This window comes from Sinohyriopsis cumingii, chromosome 8 (genome assembly GCF_028554795.1).
Source record: "Sinohyriopsis cumingii isolate HCF-2022 chromosome 8, ASM2855479v2, whole genome shotgun sequence".
NCBI classification, from domain to species: Eukaryota; Metazoa; Mollusca; class Bivalvia; order Unionida; family Unionidae; genus Sinohyriopsis; species Sinohyriopsis cumingii.
Genome location: NC_142968.1, coordinates 47,465,073 through 47,488,785, shown reverse-complemented (window position 1 = coordinate 47,488,785; position 23,713 = coordinate 47,465,073). Strand labels below are relative to the sequence as shown.

Genomic DNA, 23,713 nt, shown 5'->3' with positions numbered 1-23,713 from the left:
GAAAACAACGACCGAAAATCTGTAAATGTTGCAGCAATTTGAAGAAATCTAGATTCACTGCGCATAGAGCACGTGTCAAAGTGGTAGTCACGTGAAACCAATAAAACATTGCTGACACGTGCTCGGTACTTCTTTAAAATGGTTTTCTCCGCCCTGCTGCAATACTGATAGGTATCTGTTCGTTGTTCTCAGCTTAAATATGTTGATAATTAAGTGAGTATTATATTTATTACAAACATTATTGTGACTGGGTGGAACATCATGCTACGTGTCTGCAGCATGATGCAACAGTGCTAGAAATCACTATAAACTGCCACAATGCAGACATCGTAGCGATACGACTGAAAAATTGTTAAAGCTACGTTAATAATCTAGATCGCACACACACACACTATAAATTCCAGTGAATGTCTTTATACGCACATTTATCTATATTCTACTTGGACATAAATGTAAATGGTGACACTGACATCCAATATGGCTGCCATAGTTGAAAAACTTGTTACCACTGACTCTCATGAACTAATGGTCATACCCGTTTGGGGTTTTGATTGAAACAACTCTTATGATGTCAAGGAGGTTGTAAATGAAAATCGTGCCGATCAGACCCCCAATATATCCGCCACAATGGCCTACTATAAAATCAGGTTAACGGTGGTCATTTTCCAAACCTAGTTATTGGGACTTCTCCTACATGAATACTCTTATCGACATTTGCTTCCACAATGTTTTGTTGGTCCTGAAGTAGTAATGATCTGACATGAAATATGGTCACCATGGCCGGCATCTTGATCATCTCGTCATAGCTATTCCTCCGGAATGGATGGTCTTATTCATATAAGGCTTTCAGAAAACAATTTGTTATGTCTCGTTGGTCTTAAATCTAGATGGGGATGGTCTTATAACCAATATTACTCCCAGGGGATAGCTTAACAATTCTTTAATTCTTCAGAAGAGTTGGAGACCGTCTCAACACCAGTGGTTATAATTTAGAAATGGTCACATATCCATGAAAATCTCATCTGCCAGTGTATTATCAGTGCTCCTATTATTTGTTAGATATACTAACCACAACCACTGGCCAGAAGAGATTATGGATACTCTGTCGACCGATGCCCTTTGTCCGTCGTCCATCTTCCGTCCGTCGGTCCATCAGCAAATATTTTTTATCGCTAACCTCTCCAAACTACATGGAAGACGGACATGAAACTTTCCCTATACATTCATCCAAAGGTTTGATTGGTCGAAAATGAAAATGTCCAACTTGACGATCTTGCTATCGCTACCCTCATCAACTTTCACTATAAAAAAAAAAAAAAAACTTATCTTGTCAAGTTGCTGCTAAAAAGAAAACAATATTGATCTGACTGTAAATATGGTCATTTCGTCAGCCATCTTGAAATCTTTTCGCTTCTTCTCCTAGGTGGATTGTCATATTGACATGATGTAGTAGTTGTAGTTGTAGGGTTTAACGCCATTTGTCAGCACACGATGGCTATACATGACGGCCAGTATTAATGGTGGAGGAAGAACCCAGAAAATCCCCGGAAAGAACCACCGACCCTCGAGAAGCTACTGGCAAGCTTTCTCACCTTACATACCCACATTGGACGAATCCGAGAGGTGAGATGGCAGTGATCCGTAACTGAGAGCGCTTTAGACAACTCGGCCACACGGGGCCTCTTGACATGAGGTCTTCACCTAATAACATTTTTTGATATCCAGATGAAAATGGTGCCGATGTGCTTTAAAATATGCCCTCCATGGCAGCCATCTTTAAAACTGTGTTGTCGTTACACTTCCAAACCAGCAAGATTCATCGACACAGGTTTTCATCATCAGATCCTTTTATATTATCTAGTTGATAAAAAATGAAAAACGTGTGGATCTTACATATAATATGACCGACAAAACGACCATCTTGAAAATATTCCTATCACTACTACTCCTGAATCTGTGGCGTTCACTAAAGGTACATCTAAATGGCATTTTGCTGGTTCTAAATAAAAAGGGTGCCAATCTGACATCTAAAATAGCCACTCCATCTACCGGCTTGGAAATCATGTTATCGCTTAACACATTAACCCCTAGAACTTTTTGTCATTTTCGCCTGAAGATCGAGTAGGAAACACATTTTGAAAGCTATTTCTGAATAGACTCGAAACCACCAAACACCCGGTCATCTTTCAATAACATACTGCCTAGTTGTGTTAGAAACATCTTTTTTTTAATTTTTTTTTTATTTTTATTATTTCATTGGCTATTTGACTCGCGCATGAGCAGAAGGGTAATTTTTTTTTTTTTTGTTGCTAAACGGAGCCATTATTTTTGTATGAAGACCACTCTTTATTCAAAATGCCCATCTTATCCTAATTTTTGCAAAGGCTCATCTGTCTGTTTGCAGTTCATACCGGTTTGCCTTAGATCTGAGACCAAAAAGTCTAAAATCCGGACACAAAATCGGATTCCGACCACGGGCGAATTTTGGGTAGAAAAACGTCGGGTCCAAAAAATAGATTTTTTTAATCAGTATTTTGTAGTGCAACTAGATATTCCAAATTATTTGGTATCACTGTAGAGCTACATCTGTCTACCTTTCTATAATACCACCCACTTAAGTGTATCATACAAGACCATGACGCTACAGAGCTTGGCAGTAGTCTACTACCTCCTGCCACGTTAACTTATCGCTAGGGGTTAATGTGTTAAGCACACCAGAGATGGTTTCAACACTCGACAGGTAAGTGGAAGAAACGGTCTTATCTTAGATGCATAGAAATTCCTTTTTGTCAGTAGAGTATCAGTCCCTTAGAGGGACATTTGTTTATTTTTAATGCTACACCATAGGTGTCATTGAGTATATTTTAGTTTTTTGGTCAGAATAGTCTTTCTTCTTGTTCTTAGTCGTCTTTATTATTATTATTATTATTATTATTATTATTATTATTATTATTATTATTATTTCCAGGGCCAATAAAGACAGGTGGCAGAATGCAGGACCTCCACCTCACAATATAACAGCCACGAAAGGTTCTATTCATGTGATTGTCAACAGAGATTTTGTGGATTATGTCATACATAACGAGACTGCTCAAGATTTTTTGAACTGGACACGAAAAGTTGACGTTCCCGATGAAACATTCTTCACCAGTCTTAATCACAATCCTCACTTGGGTATACGAGGAAGCTACAAAGGTAATTGAAAACTCAACTTACAGTTATAATATGATAGAGAGATAAGGAAATTTGGAAGAGTCTCACTACATTGCAGAGCAAGGTACAGTTTAATGTCTACAAAGCCAGACACGAACAAATCCTTTACGAGGAGACCATCAGTACCTTTCAGGCCCTTCAGTGGTTTCAGTTATGTTTTAAATGCTATTGAAACGAACAGTTGCCCTTATGGTAATTGTTAGTGGCATCATTATAAGTACCTTATATGTGTATGAGAACTGGGCGCTAATATGCAGTGAGAGATTCTTGACGATTTGTACAAGCATGTCACGACAGACGGACATGTCACTCTAACGGGAACATTAACATGAACTTGGCGCTAATATGCAGTGAGAGATTCTTGACGATTTGTACAAGCATCTCACGACAGACGGACATGTCACTCTAACGGGAACATTAACGCAAGTACGACTGAGTGCTTTTGAGTTCACGCCTATAAATGTAAAGAAAAAACTGATTTCGTCGGGCCGATATCAGATCAAGGCGATAAATACTGCAGCAAAATGTATCGTTCCTAAATATTCATATTCCCCTTTTCAAATCGTGCTCGAGTACATGTTGTCTAACATTATCATTAGTTTTAACGTGAACCAGGAAGGCAAAATCTTAACAATAAAAGAACACATACATGTATCCTGTTCAGCTCAGATCGAAAACAATATAATCCTAAATGCATCGAAGCTGCACCACCTAACGCCATGGCACAAAATCGGTAACAATGACGCACTAGCTTGCAACTTACAAATCGGTATAACAAAAGCACGCAATAAAACCAACCGTGTCTTAGTATAACCGAATGCATGCTTCATGCTGCACGAGACGCGCTGTCCGCACGCAAACCCACACATAAAGCATTACTCGAATTAAAACGTTAAAGCGAGGTCATGAAATAGAACGTGTTGCGCGTATAGTCCCAGTCAGACAAGTCTTGGGCAGAATACCTGCTGCACGAATCATATACTCTCAGTAACACCGGAAAGCGTGAAATTAGAAGAAGAAAAAAATAATTAAATCTTTTCTGACGAATACCATGAAATGAAAATCAAAAAGCGAAATTTAAACCTTCTCTGTTTCTAATTTTAAACGAGGAAGCCCAGCAAACAAATCTTGTGTTGAAATTTGTTATGGTGCTGAGACCTATTCTTACGAACTTTAGTCGCTGGTGATTTTGGAGATTTTGCTGAATTGTATGCATAGAACGATTATGATATTTATGTCAAAGAGAACCCAGTAGAGAAAACAATCCGTGATATCAAACATTATCTAAGAGGCACGCACATAAACAATACTCTTTGGATGATGTAATCTCTGAGCAAGAACTATGCAACTCACTTCCTACTTTAAGAAAGTAGAAGCTCCTAGTCACGATCACCTAAAAAATGAACACCTTATCTATATAAAAAAATTAAAATGGTTTAACTCAAATTTAAGGCATGAGCATATATCAAGGACATGGAGAAAAACTCTCGTACCGTGCCCATCTAAATGGGAATGGGAAAAACAAACCTGATTCAGATAGCTACCGGCAAATATTTTCGTTGCGAGTGATGTACAAATTATTTGAGAAAATACGTGCAAATTTGTTTTAATAACTTCTTGGAACGGAAGGAAATCATATTCCCTAATTGACGGCAGTAGGGCTTTCAAAAGAATTTAAGTTGCCTCACGGCTATAGAGTGTTTGCACGTGCCTATTTAATTCTCAAGATAGCTTAGCTAAACTGTTTGAGATTATTCTTGAATATTTATGAAAAGAAACGGAAATTCAAATTAAAGTCTGCAGCATGTTATAACGTTTGGCCATCGAAGAAATCCTAATTATAAGCTATCCCTAAGACATGACGAAGAATTAATTCATGAAACAGACTCCATTAGTAATGTCGTTCCATCCACCGGATCCGCAACGCTTGCAGAAAAGACAGGCAAATCTTTTTTGGTCTTCAGACGTTGGGATGGGTGCCTTAAACATAAACCCTAAAACATCAGCCATTTTATCGTGATTTTAACCTTTTTCTATGGCTATGAACTTTGGAATGGGCTTCAAAATGGCAATCGCCTGGAGCTCAGTAAGTTTCAGCATGTTATAGTAAAACTATACTGGGATTCCCTGAACAAATGCGGTCCGATATTTGAGTCAGTGCTAGAGCTGATAAAAATCAAAACCAAAATTGATCGGTGTGGCCTTCTTTTTCTTGTTAAATAAACTCTGCACCCTGTCGAGTAAAATTATATTCAAGCAAATATTACTCCTACGTCTTGGCGTGTACTTTCACAACACCCAATATGTACAATCAGGCTTTATTCCATTAATGGAGGGGGCCCCGAGTGGCCGAGTGGTCTAAAGCGCTCACCGTTACGGATCACTGCCATCTCACCTCTGTCTGCGTGGGTTCGAGTCGCGGGTTCGGCCTATGTTGTTATGTGAGAAAGTTTGCCAGTAGCTTCTCGTGGGTCGGTGGTTCTTTCTGGGGTTTTCCAGGGTTCTTCCTCCACCATTAATACTGGCCACCATGTATAGCCTATCATGTGCTAAAAATGGCGTTAAACCCTACAACAACAACAACAACAACAACCATTAATTGAATTTACTTCATAAGTATGAGCTTGCAGCTTACCTCTTAAACTGCATTAATCAATAAATTTTCCCTCAAAAAGCTCAGTGGGGGCAATTGTTCCGATGACTCTGCTTTAAAAGGAAGTGGCTGCTTGGTGGTGTTGTTGGTGGTGGTAGGGCAATAATCACTAGACATGACGCTTTTTTCTAGATTTCAAAACGTACAAGCACAAGTTCACCCTTCCACTCTGTACTGGAATGCGAACAACAATTATGAACACAAAATAACCAAGTTCATAGCATCACTGTGGATATTTACGCCAAGTCCTTATGCTGGCCATTGTCAAAAATACTGTCGGCATCATACCGAACTCCTTCATTATGTGGTCACGTCATGCATATTAACAAGACAAATTGCCTATGACTTTCGTTGGTACATGTTTGGCAAGTTTAGATTTGAACTAGGCAATTACACTTAAAGAAAGTAACGAAGATTCACAGTTGCTAAAACGCTTAAGAACTGATCTTGAAATTAGACCGGACAAAACACAACTTTATCATTTTAAGATGTGTTTATTCCGTTTCATATCCTTGTATCAAGAGTGTCCATCGTATCCTGAAGACCATAAATATGCTAAAAGCAAAATGTTTCTAATCAACTCCTTCCAAATCTTTGTACCTATATGACCTCAGATCCATTATCATTAATGGACCAGTACTTTTCGAATAAACTTTATGAGACTTATGGGGAGCCCCGAGTGGCCGAGTGGTCTAAAGCGCTCACCGTTCCGGATCACTGCCATCTCACCTCTGTCTGCGTGAGTTCGAGTCTCAGGCTCGGCTAGCGTGGGTACGTGGGAAAGCCTGCCAGTAGCTTCTCGTGGGTCGGTTTTTCTTCCCTGGGTTTTCCAGGGTTCTTCCTCCACCAGTTGTACTGGTCGCCATGTATTGCCTATCTTGTGCTGAAAAATGGCGTTAAACCCTAGAATAATAATAACAACAACAACGAGACTTATGGAAATCTATTATGTGCCATATTGTTTGCAGGCATTTCCTAATTATTAATATTCCATGTGTTTCTTTCTCGTCTGCATTAGTTTCATATGCATCACGGACTTTCAGGAATGTTTTCCGAAACTATCGGTGTAAATTGCTTTATTCTTGTCTTTCTGACCTGTTTTCTACAGTTATAAATGAACACTCCTTAAAATAAGTTAAAGCAAATAAAAATTTGAGTAATTTAATGAGCATGTGTGCATAGATTACCCACATGTCATCTCTGTCGGTGTCTAATCAGCTTCTACAGGCCGCAAAGAATAAGTGAGAAGCTTGACAGTCGATTCCTTGGGTTGGTGGGTCTTCTGAGGGTATTCCCGGGTTCGTCCTCCACGAAATATAAGGTCCACCATGTACATCATATGCTGAGAATGACTTCAAACCTAAAGACAACGTACTTGTTACTTACTCTATGTGTCAGGGGTAGAACAAACGACAGACCAACATGGCAGTATATTGTTGAAATGTTATGAAAGTGTTTCATAAAAATATGAACTCCAAGATCTGCAGATAATATCACTCCGAGTTAGAATTACAGTATGTGCAACGCAATGTTAAAACATGATTCCTCTCTCCTCCTAAGAAATTACTAGTTTGTATATAGTTCCACAATAATCATAGGACATCCATGAAAAGAGGCAGTGTCCATGTACAAGCAATGGAAACGTGTTCACAGTTTGTTTACTCCAAGATTACGATGGCACCTGCTATACGCTATTGGTTTTCATTGACATAGCTAGATTCATGTAAACAGGGGGGTGGGTGTGAGTTAAGTTTTTTATTGAGTTTGAATAAGGACGTTGTCCTCGGTACTCTTGAGAATATATGGATTCTTTTTAACTGGAAAAATGGAGACGATCTTCATAAGTATTTAAAGAATTTAATAACGTTCTGATCTTCATTAAATTAAAAATAATAGGGTTTCTTTGTGTTTTCTTATTCAGTTTTATTGTTCTTGAAATAATGATATTTTATACTGCGGCACGGTAGATCATTGAAAGGTACATTTGATAAAGACCAAAGCGTTTGAAGGCAAAATAAATGTCCTTCCTGTCTGTCCATGTTGTTGCTTCAGATATTGTTTTCGTTTATACGACTTTAGCTATAATTAAAAAACTTCCTTTTGTCCATTTGAAAGGTATCGCCCGGTTCTTGATATAATATTTTCGTGACAAAAGCATGACGCAAAAAAGCAGGATAGAGTTGATATCAGATACATCTTTACTGTAATTCATGAAAGTATATTTTAACACAGCTTTAGGGTATGGGTTTAAACATTGGAATAAGGAATAGGCTATGTACTGTTTGGTAGTAATAAGGCTTTAACATAAAGTATAGAAACGCCACTTGCCATTTAGAGGTACACGCGATTAGTGCTGTCACTACGCCGATAAATTCCGTTTATAGGTCACCACAGGTAAAATAATGTACATGAATTGAACAAGAGTTCTTCGTGTTGGTTCTCGATATGTGTTTATCAACACTTGTCGCATTGTAACCTTGCTTGCCGATAATTCCTAGATAGCACGTTTATCCACTTGTCTTACTATAGGGAATGGATTTGATTTTAATGCTCTAGTTTCTCTACAGAACGAGGTAACAATCCGAGAGTCAATGAAAACAAAAAGCATTGTAAGCAAAATACTTCAATCAAGAATCAGCCTAACCAAACAAGTTTTTGTGCGTGTGTTACAAAATTTACGCAACAACATGGCTCAAAAAATAGTTTGCTGAATACCGATCCTCCTTGGTTGACAATCCCAAATAATTTATAAGCTTGAGATTTTTTCTTTGAAAATTCAAATAAAAAAGGCAATGGAAAAAAATGAGGGGAGGGAGGCGCAGTGTAAGCCTGCGAATCTGGTTAGATTTATTTCCCCAGTGGAGAAGTAGAGCCTACAACACTTTAATGGCGCAGTCGCCAGATCCGAGATTGCCGTGGCAATATATCAGCATATACTTTTCCTAAAATGTTTAACCTTTCTTTAGAAGAGGGAAAAAGAGTTTACTGTTAAGCTTTAATTAAAACGCAAGAAATTACAGTAATTTAAATATGTACGCGCTATATAGTGGTTGTTATGAACGCTTCCTAGCAATCGTTAAGACAGGGGATATAATAAACGTCATCAACGATGGAGAAAAATCCGTCACATTGTCTGTATTCGAGGAAAACATATTGGATTTCTCCTCTGTAAAGATTCCATTACAAAATCAAGATAGCGTGCTAAATTTGCAATGACTGTAGCAAAGCTCAGATTTCATTTCTCGCAAAATTGTTCAGTCGCAGTGACCAGAGTATAGTACATGGTCAGCTCTAACGACGAGTTCTCACACAATCATTGCAGGCGAACGTTGATAATTTTTAATTAAGTCCATTGCAGATGAGAAATTTCAAATATTTTTGTTGTTGTAGGGTTTAACGCCATTTTTCAGCACACGATAGGCTTTACATGGCGGCCAGTATTAATGGTGGAGGAAGAACCCGGGAAAACCCTGGAAAGAACCACCGACCCACGAGAGGTTACTGGCAAGCTTTCTCACATACCCACATTGGCTGAATCCGAGACTCGAACCCGCTCAGACAGAGGTGAGATTGCAGTGATCCGTAACGGAGAGCGCTTTAGAAGACTCGGCCACTCGGGGCCCCGAAATTTCAAAGATATTAACATCGAATATTAACATCGAACAGAGCCAGTATGTCAGACTTTTTTCATTGTGAACTGTTGAATTCGATGATATACATTTCCCGCCCCATTCTTATGTTAAAGGTCTATCAAGCTTCATATGTGCCGATAATGGTGTGATGTCCTACGCGTTGCAAGCGATATAATTAATGGTCAACGGTCCATCGTTGTTACCGTAGCATTTATTGTAGTTCGGTTTAACTGTTTTTGTACTAGCGATTAATTGTAATTTTAAAGCTATCACGCGTTTCTAAAGCTCGTGTAAGAAAGTTGGGTCTTTCAAAATAATCTATTTCACTCTCAATATAGAGATGGACTGATTCAAATTATTGGCATTATATTATCTTGTTCTTGATTTTCGTAATGCCAATAGAGTTACTTCTCTGTTTGACCTTGATTTTTCATATATAGCTGCGTAGTGCTAAACCAAAGCTAATACATGCACTTTCTAAAACTTAGTAGTGACAGAACTAAGAGAATTTATTGTTGTCTTTCCAGGTGAACCAGAGACCGATTCTGTTTTGAAACCATTCCTGACCCGTTTTAAAAACTGGGGGGATTGGCCCTGTCACGGCATGCGAGTTCGTCTCATCTGCGTGTTCGGTGTGGGTGATATCCCTTTGTTATACTCCCGCCCAGAAATGTTTGCCAACAAATTTTACTGGAATTACCAATACTTCGCTCTCGATTGTATGGAGGAACTAATGTACAACAGAACAAGAGATGAATTTTTAGGAAAATTAACATTCGATCCAACATTTTATAGAAATCTTGAATTTGTCAGAAATAAAATTTCATAGAGAATTTTTTTAAAGCATTTCTTCGAAGCCCGTGAAGAAAAGAACTGTGGTAAGCAGTTCAAACATTTGATAATGCATTCGATTTGCTGACATTCGAAAACAATACGTTGCATGCAATCTAATGCTAAGACGAAAATTGATTGCGCTGGTTATCTAAAAAATGAGTCATTTCACATTTCTTAATTGACATACAAACAGATGGTGTTGGGGTAGAAAACACATTCAGATTAAAACCAGATCTTTACAGGCCTGTGTTAAATATGAATCTGAAAGGCACCCAATCCTGGTAGTCGTCTGACGAACTTATTAATTTTGGTGATGAATAAACTTATCAACCAGTCATATCGTGCCACATAAACTACATTAGGCTCTGCTTATGTTTATTCTCAAAATGTATTCCATTCTAACGGCAGTTACAGGAACTTCTTTCATGGGACTGAATTCATATTCCTTTCATATTGAAAACAACTATTAGATAGTAATAAAAAATAAGTTCTTATTTATTGTTTCCCATTGTTTGCTTTATCTCAAAATATTACTCTAATATTCTTAAAATTCTAGTAAATATTTTACGTATCTTAAATGTACCTTTTCATCAGTTTTAATGCAAACTGGACAACATTGTTATTGATAATGGCATCAGAAGAAGTAGATTTCAAGTGATAATCTCCTTCACAAGTATGCTGTCATGTTCCCTGCAAAATTAAAAATAAAATAACTCTGCGTAATCTTTATTGGGTGCAGCAATTCTAATTTTAATACGCTTTATTTTTGTTACCTTCTCTCTCTCTCTCTCTCTCTCTCTCTCTCTCTCTATATATATATATATATATATATAATTGGAAATGTTATAGTACATTAAATACCTTTGCATGAAACATACCCACAACGAATCACTTTACGACAATCTGATATAGATATCCACATCGCTAGCAGCATTTGGAATAATTTCCATAACACCAGTCCGATCAATTGGAACTTCTTTACAACGTTATATGAAGGACCCTGGCCTACCTCAAGTGTTGAAAAATTAGCATTACTTACAGAATAAAAGCAAGCTTCTGTTTAAATCATTATGCACTGTCTCGAGCTTCTTGCATTCATTAAAGTCCAACACTGAACTACCCTCCAATTTTTCATGTGGAGATCGCAAACCATCTATTAATTTCATGTCGTTTGCATCATTTGTTATTAGTGAAATTGGTGAATACATCAATGTGAAAACTGATGAATAGCATGAACAACGTGAACCACTTATAGCAACATAATTTTCCAAAAAGAAGGTGCATTCAATAACTGATACCATGTACATCCAGCGTAAGCACATTCGTGTGAATATACATGCTGTGCATCCAGAATTAGTATGCCACGTCGACGACGATATGCGAAACCTCGTTAACTATTAACAATATTGTAAAAATGTTAAATAATAAATTAAAACACTTGTATATTCTTGAAGGGTATATAATACAGATATAACCAGTATTGTGCATTGATCGGGAATGCTGTATCATCTCTTCTGAGCATATGACATTGCTAGAGAGCATTCAAAGCCTTGTCTCGTGAGATCCGCTAACGTGTATTCGCTATGATACATTTTCCCAATCAAGGCTCAATACTAGTCGTGTGTTTTTAGATTGGTATAAGTCTCGACCTTATATCATTATAAATCAATTTATGGAATCACACTATAAAAAAACAACAACGCCATCTCGAGCTGTTTGTTGTCCCATCGTTTGAAATCGAGAACAGTGCCTCAAACGAGAGGAGAAGAATTTGACTTTTAGATGTATGTGCATCCAATCATGACTTAGCTGTTAATTTATTCTCGCTTCCGTGGTAAATAGTCGAAACAAAGGAAGCATTCGTACCCATTACATCACTCACGTACAAGTCAGCGTTACGCTTTTGCACTTCGTTTTTTTCTGACTCTGTTGCACAGGCATTACTGTCAAAAGTAGGTTACAGCGATCTACTGTTGACGCTCCATTGATTCTGTAATGTGTGTGCATTATGTTGTTTTCATCATTAAGAATGTTAATCGGCATTGGTAAAAAAAGATGTCAACGTGATCTACCTTCTATGTTCCAGTTATTTGGTTCTGTAATTGTTGTGCATTATGTTGTTTTCATGATTAAGAATGTCAATCGGCATTGGTAAAAAAGATGTCAACGTGATCTACCTTCTATGTTCCAGTTATTTGGTTCTGTAATTGTTGGGCATTATGTTGTTTTCATCATTAAGGATGTTAAGCAGCATTGGTAAAAATGAGGTCAACGCGATCTACCTTCTATGTTCCGGTTATTTGGTTATGTTTTTGCAAATGTCACAGTTTTATGCTCGCTGTTTTATAAAATGTCACGAAACTTGATCTATATATTCATCTTGACGGCCGCTAACATCACAAGTAAAATTAAGTCAAAGTGATCCACATTTCTTGTTCTAGTGATTTTGCAGGTCTTTTAGACAATACTACGGTGGATTATGCTAGTAATAGAATTCCGTGACCACTCGGCCACTTGGGACCCCATTCTCAGTTGTATGTATGTATGTATGTATGTATGTATGTATGTATAAAGTATTGCATTATTATATGGTAAAGTCTAGTCTGTTATTGTATGCCAAGATATAAATGTTGTCTTCATCTACGTAGTTCTATCTTAGTTTAAATGAAATTAAAATTTCTTGTACTGTGCGTTTGTTTCTTTGGTTTTCACTAATGTTATTATCTTTCTTAAATAATCATTAAAACTTGTGAAAAGCAGGTAACGAGGCACATGTCTCGTCCCCCCACCCCGGGCGGATACGGTGGTTGTTTTATCGAGTATATGTGCTAATGTATTTACTGCACCATTTATGAAATTTGTAATTGTCCTCTTCATTACTGACGTCTAAAATTTTAATTTTCTTCCTGGAACAACAACACTGCGAAGAATACATATTGGCTCGTTGTTACACGTATACATGTGCATCACTATGAAAGAAGGCGAAACTATATCATATCTCTTGTTTGGGTTCATGAATGAACGAGAATTAATTTTATCATAAGGAGTAGACTGACAAAAGTTAACTTAGTTGATACGGTACAAGGTTTTGTGATGACGAAATTGAGCTAATACAAGTTACACGTCATAGTGTCCCAATGTGGGTATGTGAGAAAGCTTGCCAGTAGCTTCGTTAATTCTCGTGGGTCGGTGGTTCTTTCTGGGGTTTTCCCGGATTCTTCCTCCACCATTAATACTGGCCGCCATGGATAGCCTATCGTGTGCTGAAAAATGGTGTTAAACCCTACAACAACTAGAACAACAACGTCTTAGTGTCAGCATCGCTAGACGCAAATGCACAGTGCAAGGTATCCAGTTCACTGAGACGTATATTCAACAAGAAGAGAGTTATGATGTCAGAAAATCCTTTGGCAAATCTATATGAGCCGAGTACACTTAAATGAAGATGTGCATGAGAATATCAGCCTGAGAGTCGATGTGGCAATTTAATGACGTTTGTGGACAACGTGAATGCTAGCTTTTAAAATGGAGACCACGTTTTTGTTCTTCGTCAAATTACACGAATCGTGTCATTTAATGAAGGACAATTTCTTTGATCGTTTTCTAACAAAATCTTGAATGGACAACGTGATCCAGGACAAAATGAGGAAAATATTTACAGTACTTACGTTGAATGTATGTTTACTAGTGTTCCGGTCGTTAATTCCTCGACACTTGGAACAAAATGAAAATAAGATTTTGCAAAATACGCACTTTACTTCAAATAACGTTCTTTGCTTTGCGCCGACTATGAGAAAGAATAAATGTGTAAAAACGAAGGCGCGGGAAAACGAAGTAAAATGTTATTTAATAATATGTTGATGAAATATTGTAATCGTAAAAGAAAGAAATCTGCATACAAATTATACTTAGATGTGTTTCTGGCAACTTGGATCAAAGTGTATCTTTTGTATATTAAGCTATTTTACAAGGAATTCTAGTTACATTATGAATATTCAAGGAGATTGATGCCTTTTTTTAATTCTTAGCTAACATGGTTATATTACTTTTTACACAACAAAAATGTGGGGAAAGAAACAGGCGGATTGGGCCCTTTCGGATAAATTTGTAACCAGTTGGTTTGATAAGCCCACTCGTTTGTTGGTAGAGGCGACTAACTGAGGTAGAAGTTGCAATTGTTCAGTCGTTAACGTACGAATTCAAATCCTACCATCTGGTCATCCCGGATCGACAATAGTGGTGATTTCAGAGGCAATGCACTTAACTATAATTCCCTCGGCACTACATAACTTACTTTTGTTGATGTGCCGTTAAAACACAGAAACAAGATTTATAATGTAGAGATGTGTTATCTGTATTGTTTATTTTCGAGACAGGTCGAGCTGACCTCAGGGTATGATTTTATCGGTTAACAGGCATGACTGCTAATTGCTTTTATTGCTCTGTAATATTGCCTAGTGTGCTACTGACATCGCGATAATCAGCTTTAGGCTTTTGTGTTGTGAGATAATTGTATAATATCTTGAATTTGTCAGAAATTAAATTTCATAGGGAATTTTTTAAAACATTGCTTCGAAGCCCGTGAAGAATAGAACTGTGGTAAGCAACTCAAACATTTGATACTGCATTCGATTTGCTGACATTCGAAAACAATATGTTGCATGCAATTTAATGCTAAGACGAATACTGATTGCGCTGGTTATCTAAAAAATGAGTCATTTCACATTTCCTTATTGACATACAAACAGATGGTGTTGGGGTAGAAAACACATTCCAATTAAAACCAGACTTTTACAGGCCTGTGTTAAATATGAATCTGAAAGGCACCCAATCCTGGTAGTCGTCTGGTGGTTGTTTCATCGAGTATATGTGCTAATGTATTTACTGCACCATTTATGAAATTTGTAATTGTCCTCTTCATTACTGACGTCTAAAATTTTAATTTTCTCCCTGGAACAATAACACTGTGAAGAATACATCTCACAACACAAAAAGCCTAAATCACGCAATGCGTAAAGAATATTTTTATAGACCCATCTAAGGAAGTGGCCATTATCTTATAATGTCCGTTCATCAGTCTGGCTTTCGCTCGTCTGTCTGTTTTCGATTTCATTTCCGCATAAAGAATTGAGTTGTTCATCATTTACCATTAATACTGGCCGCCATTTATAGCATATCGTGTGCTGGTGAATGCACTTAACTATAATTCCCTAGGCACTACATAACCTAATTGTGTTGATGTGCCGTCAAAACACAGAAACAAGCACCGATAATATTTATATAGTAAAGGTGTGTTATCTATATTGCTGTTTATATTCGAGACAGGTCGAGCTGACCTCAGGGTATGATTTTATCGGTTAACATTCATGACTGCTTCTATTGCTCTGTTCATGAGTCTGGCGTCCGCTTGTCTGTCTGTTTTCGATTTCTTTTCCGCATAAAGACTTGAGTTGTTTATCATTTACAGTTACCAAACTTTGTGTCTGGCTTGCACTTCGGTGTAAGAAAGAAGCCTCTCAGTTTTCGAATCCAAAGGTCAAAGGAAAAAGTTATTGTGGCTGAAAGAATACATATGGTTTCCGCACAATAATGCGAGTTGTCCAATTTCTACAACTACCCAACTTTTGAAATGGCTTGCCCTTAGGGTGGCGAAAATCCTGTCCGTAATCGGGTCAAAGGGCCTGTTTATTTGGTGTCAATAGGTGAAAAGTCAAGGTCACTAGCTGACAGAAAAATAGGTAATGGAGAATACCTTTAGTTTCAGTGACGCTTGAGCCATGCCCGAAATAAATCGCTTTCGTGAGATTGGGGATGGGAGTTCTTGTTGTTGATGTTCCTTTTTTGGAGCACGATTGATTTGTAATTAGAATTCATTGGGATACCGGTCGGAGAGGTATAGAGGCGACGTTAAATTGGAGTAAAGTAGTGGAAAACCGGCAAAGTGGTGACACTCTAGAAACAATTGTGGGCCATTTGAAATAAATGTCATAAAATTAGTTTTCCCATAAATAGTTAATAATAAAGGCAGAATAGAGAGAATCATTACAACTCCGACGGGCGTGTTAAAAAAATGTTGTGGTGTGATAAAGTCAATTCCGATTGGCTAAGCTAGATGAGGGGTGTCTGTTTCAGCCAAAAATTTAATATGCTAAGTAATGTTCCTTGCGAGAATAGTCAAATTTTCTGTAGGTCGACAAGACGTTGACTTCCGGAAATAACACATATTTTTCCTGATAAATTGTACAAAGGACGGGTGTCTGGAAGTTGAGGGACACGAGACTTAAAGGAAAATACAGATCTGGCTTCACAGAAAGAGAGTGAGTGTCGGAAGGCACAATGTATTGTCTCAATTGCAGACATTTCATATTTTGAAAATTTGTAATTATCAGTTTTAATTTGTTTAAATTCACCCATCGATTTTCTTTGATGAGTTAATTGTTTGCATTCATTTGTCTTGACTGTTGCATGACTTTAAGAATGTCATACAATATATTCTTGATATAAATCTGCTTGAATTTATTCGTTTGTGTGAAATAGGAATCGTGTATTGTAGGAATATCATACATTACGTCCATACGAATTGTGAGAATGGGTGAATGTATCTGTTTTAAATTATATGACTTATGTATGCTAGGAATTGATTATGCTATGTCTTGAAATGTTGTGCCACTGATTTGCTAGTTAGTAAGTAATGTATTTAGCACAAAACATGATGTCCATTAATTCATTTGTGTAATTAAATTGTGAATTCTTTTCAACCGAGAACCCTATGCCTGCCGTCCGGCTTAGTCCAGTTAGTGATTTATAACCCACAGCAGGGGCGTCCGAGAGGTTAATTAAGATGCCCAATTATGTTATTGTTTGATTTATGAATGCAAAAAGACATTAATGATATGGTAATAGCTCATGTACCAGCTGTCAAGCTGTGAACTGACCCATATTAGCCTTAGTTCCTGTTGAATTACGTTAAGACGATATCTGACGTAAAAAGAGTGAGGATTATTATTCGATCTCAGAAGGAAATAAAAAAACGTTACAAATATTTAGGCTACGTATTACTCATTTAAAGAGGAAGTTGCTCCATATATCCACCAACGCAGTGAGGAAAGACAGCAGGCAACCAAGTTACGGTTGACGACCCGAAAGAGGCTGGAGAAAAGTAACAGAAAGAAGGAAAAAGAATACGGCAACGTTGACCTGTAACCAACATTGATTTTGAAATGACCGGAGTTAACATGGTTATACCGGAATGCTGAGCAAATGAGTTCGACCATTCACTCGATTCAATAATGAAATTTGTTTAATCGGTATAACCGAACAGTATTATTTCTTATAAACTTGCTTATAATGTTTCTTAGAGAACGTGTAGCCTTCAAATGTCACAGTCAATTTCAGAATGTTTATGTAATTGATTAAATTGATGTATTTTACATACGGGGTCTTGTGTGTTCTATTCTGTATCTCTGCTCAGATTTCTGATATTCCATCCAATAATTTCATACTTTAAGTTATTATTTACTCAATATTGGTAATACTATCGAGGTCGATCATCTCCTAGATAACGATAACCAGATCAAAGGCGCCATAAAAAGTGACCTGTTAACAATATATTGTGTGCTTAATTTTTTCGGTGATCGAGGATTGTATAAATAATACCTACCTGACCTTTGTCTTTATTCTAAGACGTGAACAAGCTGTTTACTTAAATTTGAGCTCACGATCTAACCTTATTTAGGAGTTAGTGGCTTTTATCGTGGACATCTATAAGGTCATTAACATTTGTATATAAAGAGATTTTGTAAACAATTATTCATTTCTGCTTTATGATCAGTGCATGGAATTATTTACAGCTGTGCTCAGATATAATTGAGAGGAATTACTTACTTAAATTATTCATTAGAATTACAAAATGTTTCTTGGCATTCTGGACTAAAACTTTACTTTGGGAGTATTGAGAACTCATTCAACGATATTCTGAATTATGTCAATGTGATACACCACGACATTCAAAACTATCAAAATTCATTCGGAACATTCTGTACATTTGGATTGTGAAAGACTATTTAGGATCTTTTGAAATTTAATTTACAGCACTATAACTTGCTTATAAATCTTTACTTAGTAACTTGATGAAATAAATTGTTTGTTAAATTGTACTCAAATTGTTGATTTCACTTTCTTGCTCTGTAATGGTTTAAGACTAGAGTCGCAACAGGCAAACATTAATGCCGTGAGACTTATTGAACAGGCAACAGTGTCTGGATACTTGGATAAGCAGAAGTGCCTAAATATGGTTTTGACAGGCAAGGCCTTGAGAATCACGGGATAAGTAACGGTGCCTGGTGCAACTTCGACAAGCAGAATTGTCTAAATATAACTTGGGCAGGCAGAAGTGCTTGTGAATACTTGAACAGGCAGAAGTGCCTTCAGATTACTTGGACAGGCAAGAGCACCGTGAGATAATGTGGAGTAGCAGAGTTACCTGTCGATACTTAGATAGGCAGCAGAAGTGCCAGTGAATATTTGCACTGGAAGAAGTGTTCTGAAAATACTTGGACAGACGTTGATGCATTGAGAATATCGTGACTGGTGGAGGTATCTAGGAAACATGTAAAGACATCAGCACCTTGAGAATGCTCAGAGAGACGGAAGTGCCTGGATATACTTGAGCAGCCATAAGTTCATTGATAATGATTGGATAGATACTTGTCGTGGCAGAAATACCGGAGAATACTTGGACAGACAGAAGTACATTGGCAGTACAAGTTTGTCTAGAAGTACCTCGACAATATGTGAAAATGTAAAATGCTTTGCTAATCTTTAGACAAGCAATTGTACCTCGGGATACGTGGACAGGTAGACTTGGCATGAAACCTTTTAGACAGAAGCGTCAGGGAATCGTGTGACACACAGAAGGTCCTTGACAATACTTGGACATGCATTGAGGTTTTGGAAGACGTTTGACATGTAGACGTGCCATTATAATGCATGGACAGGCATAAATTCATTTACACTATATGGACAGGCAGAGGTTCCAAGTAAATCCTGGACTGGCAGCCATGCATTAGTAATGACCAAACAGGTAGAAATGGCTTGATAAGACCTGAATTATCTGGGTTGAGATTAGCGCCTTGATAATATTGGGACAGGCAAACATGCTTATGAATACTGATATAGGCAAACGTGCATTGATAATACCTGTACAGGCAGAAGTTTTTAGGTATCCTTGGAAAGGCAGACATACCTTAAAAACACTCTGCCGGGGCAGAAATGTCTTTATAGTAGGCCTAGACGGAGATGCAGGAATGCCTTGATAATACTTGGATTCTTGGATCCGGATTGATGCCTTGATAACGCTTAAAGAAGCAGACATGCGTTCATAACGCTTAAAGAAGCAGAAATACCTTGATAATGATTGGAGAAGCAGACATGAGTTGATAATGCTTGGAGACGCAGAAGTTTTGTCATAAAGCATGGATTGATATAAATGCCTTCATAATACCTGGACATCTAGAATTGCTCGGAAGTACAATTGCAGTTAGACAGGCCCTGAAAACACTTGGAGAAGCAGAAATGCCGTTTCCATCTTTCGAATAGTCCGTCTACAGAGGCGTATAGCTACCATATGAGGCTTTTTTGAGGACTTTTGTTTTACTCAATATTTTTTTTTTAATCAAATGATAACCAGAGAGAGACGATTGAATTCATCTGCTCTAAAATTCATAATGTAAGTAAATTGCGTTATGCATTATTATTTTTTAAAAAGTACAGTATGTTTGCTTACTTTGTGTAGTGCATCATCTGGCACTTTCAGCATTTAAAATGAACCTCCTTTTTTCCAAGACCGCATTATTGGAGATGTAATTTCATTGTTTATCAAACTCCAGGACTAAGTAATATGATGACCTTTCCTACTCCATTCATGCGGTCATTGAACGTGTCCTAGTGCGCAAAGTCGTTGAATTGATTTTAAACAAATTTTTCACCTCATGTTGAAAGTAATATTATTTTAGGAATTGATCGATTTGTTTAGCAGACAAATAGGAAAATAATTGCCCTAGTGTTTTTAAATTAGGGTTTAGCGCGGGAAACGATGAGCACGTAACCAATAACGCTGTAGGTCCAAAACATCACCCTGTAGGTAACACTTGCGAGAGACCAGAGGGATGTGCATAAGTTTGGACTCCTTTTTCTATATTTTGTCATCACTTCTAGGTGCTTTAGCAAAGTTTCTTTCTTGTGTTACCATTTCACCATTACTGGGGACTTTCCAATGGTTACAATTACAGTTTTATTTTTTTCCGAGTTTAAAAATGTTTCAAACACATTGTTAAATGTCTGTCAGTTAATCACATACAATGTAACAGTTTATTACCGTACATAGTTGTACTATTACCTACCTCTGCTACATCATCTTGAGAGTTCACACTAATTTTCCAGCTTATATACATAGCTTATATTTCGATTCGTCTAACATGTCTTGCGCAAATGTATTGCCGGTGTTGATTCGAACTGTTTAGCGTTAGCGATAAAAGCAGATAGTTGTTGCTAAGAGTGCACATTGACCTCCCCACCCCCCTACGAATCATCAATAACTATTTAACTGTGGTATATCTGGATAATTATTTTCATTTATAAAAGACATGATCGCACTCTGCATGCATACTTGTAAATGTACCATTTCTAAAGGGCATATAGACGTTATTTATTTGTATTATGTATACCATTGGTTGTATTGAATAATTGTTTATAAAACACAAGTCTTGTCTGAGTTCAGTTCAGAATTTTCTTTCCTTGCTTTCTATGCCCGTTCTTTGTTGCTTCGGCGTGGCTATTTCATATGTCGGTTTACCCCATGTGGGACACACAAAATATTTTTCAGTAGCCTACGCCAAAATGATATATAACATTTCTCGTGTGTGTTTTCTGTTTTTGTTGTTATGGGTTTAACGCCATGTTGCAGCATCTGATAGACTATACATGGCGGCCAGTCGATTTTGTGCAAGAAGAACCAGGGACAAACCCTGGGAAGAACGTCAGATCCGCGGGACGCTACTGCCCTGGGAAGAATGTCAGATCCGCGGGATGCTACTGTCAAGGTTCCTTACATATTCATGTAGGTTGAGCGGTTACTCGAATCCAAGCGGACTGGGTTGAGATGTGGGTGATCCGTAAAGGCGAACACCTTGGACCAATCGGCCACACGGGACCGTCACAAGCCAAGGGCGACAATCCGCTACGGCCGCATATCACATGTGGTTCCATGCCATACTATTTCATTGTTTCTCATAGCTATTCATAGATCGGCTAAATGACTGCGAGTCCGATTAAAATTTCCACGCCGTTTAAGAGGAACTTACAGTATTCTGACTTGGATCCCAAATAACCTTGAATGTTCTATCACAAGTAAATAAGTTTAGATTGGTCCGAATGAAATCCAGTATTGAATGTGTTTATGTACCAATAGTTTTCAGTGTGCTAATGCACCAATAGGTTTGATGTACCGCAGTGGTAAAAATCCAGAATGTCTTTGAATGAATTCACAACGATCTCATAGAAGTGTTTTATTTTAAAATATCAATGAGCACTTCCCGAGAAATATTTTAAATAAATTATTACTCTCAAAATAAATCTGAACTCAGCAGATTCCACATAATTTTTTCTATTTTTACCTCATCCTTTATGTAATAATTTCACTTGACCTAACACGCAATCAACTGACCAGGATGTGGGTCATTTTAAATGGAAATTCCATCCAATTGTTAACGAGTTCTCTGAGGAAAAACACCATAAGTTCGTAAATAAGGTTAAGCCTTGAAATTAACTTAAGATAAACATATTTGAAAAAAATGAAAAAAGTCAGGTATGACAAAGATCAATTACGGATAATGATCAAGCACACAACATAAACTTAATATACATAACAAGACATTCCAGGTTCGAATCAAGCTCGCACAAAATTATATATTTTTCTTCATTACTTAAAGAATTTTCAAGTTTAGGCCGAGTTGCGCATGAAATTTGGTATATCTAATTTGAGGTTATACTACCAGTGTTGATGATAACTAAAAAGAAATTATAATTCTTTGAGACATGTCCCGGTCTCAAACAACCTTTGAGGTTTCTAGGATGTCGCGTGACACTCAGGAATTCGTTTGGGGTTGTAAATTCACACAGATGCCATCGAGACTGATTAGTGAAACGTCTGTTGACTGGAATGAGAAATATACATAGCAGCGTGGCAATAAATCTCAAATAAATACTATCGACTGTGGCAATTTCCTTTACAGTGAGAATTTTAGATTAAACAAACACAGCGAATATCATATAATGCTGAAAGTACCAACGTTTAACATGCAAATCATTATTGAAGGATTTCTCAGCGCAGCTGCTGCGAAAATTAAATTCTCCACACAGTGGTCTAGTTCTATCTTCAACGAAAATAGTAAGTCGCTGTTGACTTGTAATGCATCATATCGCTTTGTCAAAGAGGCCACAATACTATTTTAACCTTTATCTCGATAACATTGAAAATTAACAGGGTTGTGGATCATGTACTAGCAAGGACAACGAGAACTCGGTGCTGAATACAATACACTGCGTCAAATATCGCCATAAGATATTGTGCAAGAAACCTTCAAGTCGGTGAAATTAATTACATGTACTGAAGTTAGCATGTCCCGTGAATATCGCACATAAAAATGATGCACCCAACGAAACTAATAAAAAAAAAGGTTGAATGAAAATCAGCATCAACAATGGTGCCTCCATATTCACACGCTCACGATTTATTACATAGGAAAGATTTTTTTAAAACGCTGATACAACTTTGTCCATCGTTGATTAGAGTTACAAAGTCATACGCTGGATCAAATCACCGGAATAGACGTTTTTGTTGAGTGTAGATTTGTAGAAAGCTAATATTCGCATCGACGTTGAATTGGGGTACCCAACAAAGAAGAGCAAGATTACTGATGATATGATCAAGAACAACATCTGGATTACGCCAGAATTTTGCACCATTTCCTTATTCTGAATGGTTTTAATGTACTACATTCGAAATAAATATATGAAGAAATATGATGACAAATACGTACAATTTTAAAAAATAAATAAATCATAATGAACCAAAATCATTATTGTAAACGATAACCTGAAGGAATAACTGAGGAGGAAGAAGGTGAAAATAAAACGAATTTTAAGTTAATACAATGTACCATTTTACGAACAAAGTCCAATTACAACTTTATTCGTTAACAACACTTCCCATGAGATAAGCTCCGATGAATACGTGTATCATAACATTGAAGAGCAATATGATTTTTATTTTACAATTTTAAGAAAACAAAGACTAGATTCTTTCTAAATATCATCATTGCAA

The 23,713-nt window shown here is 37.2% G+C and overlaps 1 protein-coding gene across 4 annotated transcripts in view; it reads left to right on the top strand.

The window, feature by feature from the left end:
- LOC149793431 (beta-1,3-galactosyl-O-glycosyl-glycoprotein beta-1,6-N-acetylglucosaminyltransferase-like) overlaps positions 1-10,826 on the top strand; it is a 26,160-nt gene extending 15,334 nt beyond the window's left edge. For all 4 annotated transcript variants that reach the window (XM_089967421.1, XM_089967422.1, XM_089967424.1 and 1 more), the window contains 2 exons: positions 2,969-3,195; positions 10,026-10,826. In XM_089967421.1, the coding sequence (XP_089823547.1) occupies positions 2,969-3,195; positions 10,026-10,327 (529 nt within the window). In that variant the 3' untranslated portion in view covers positions 10,328-10,826. The remainder of the gene's footprint in view (positions 1-2,968; positions 3,196-10,025) is intronic.
- Positions 10,827-23,713: the final 12,887 nt, after the last annotated feature.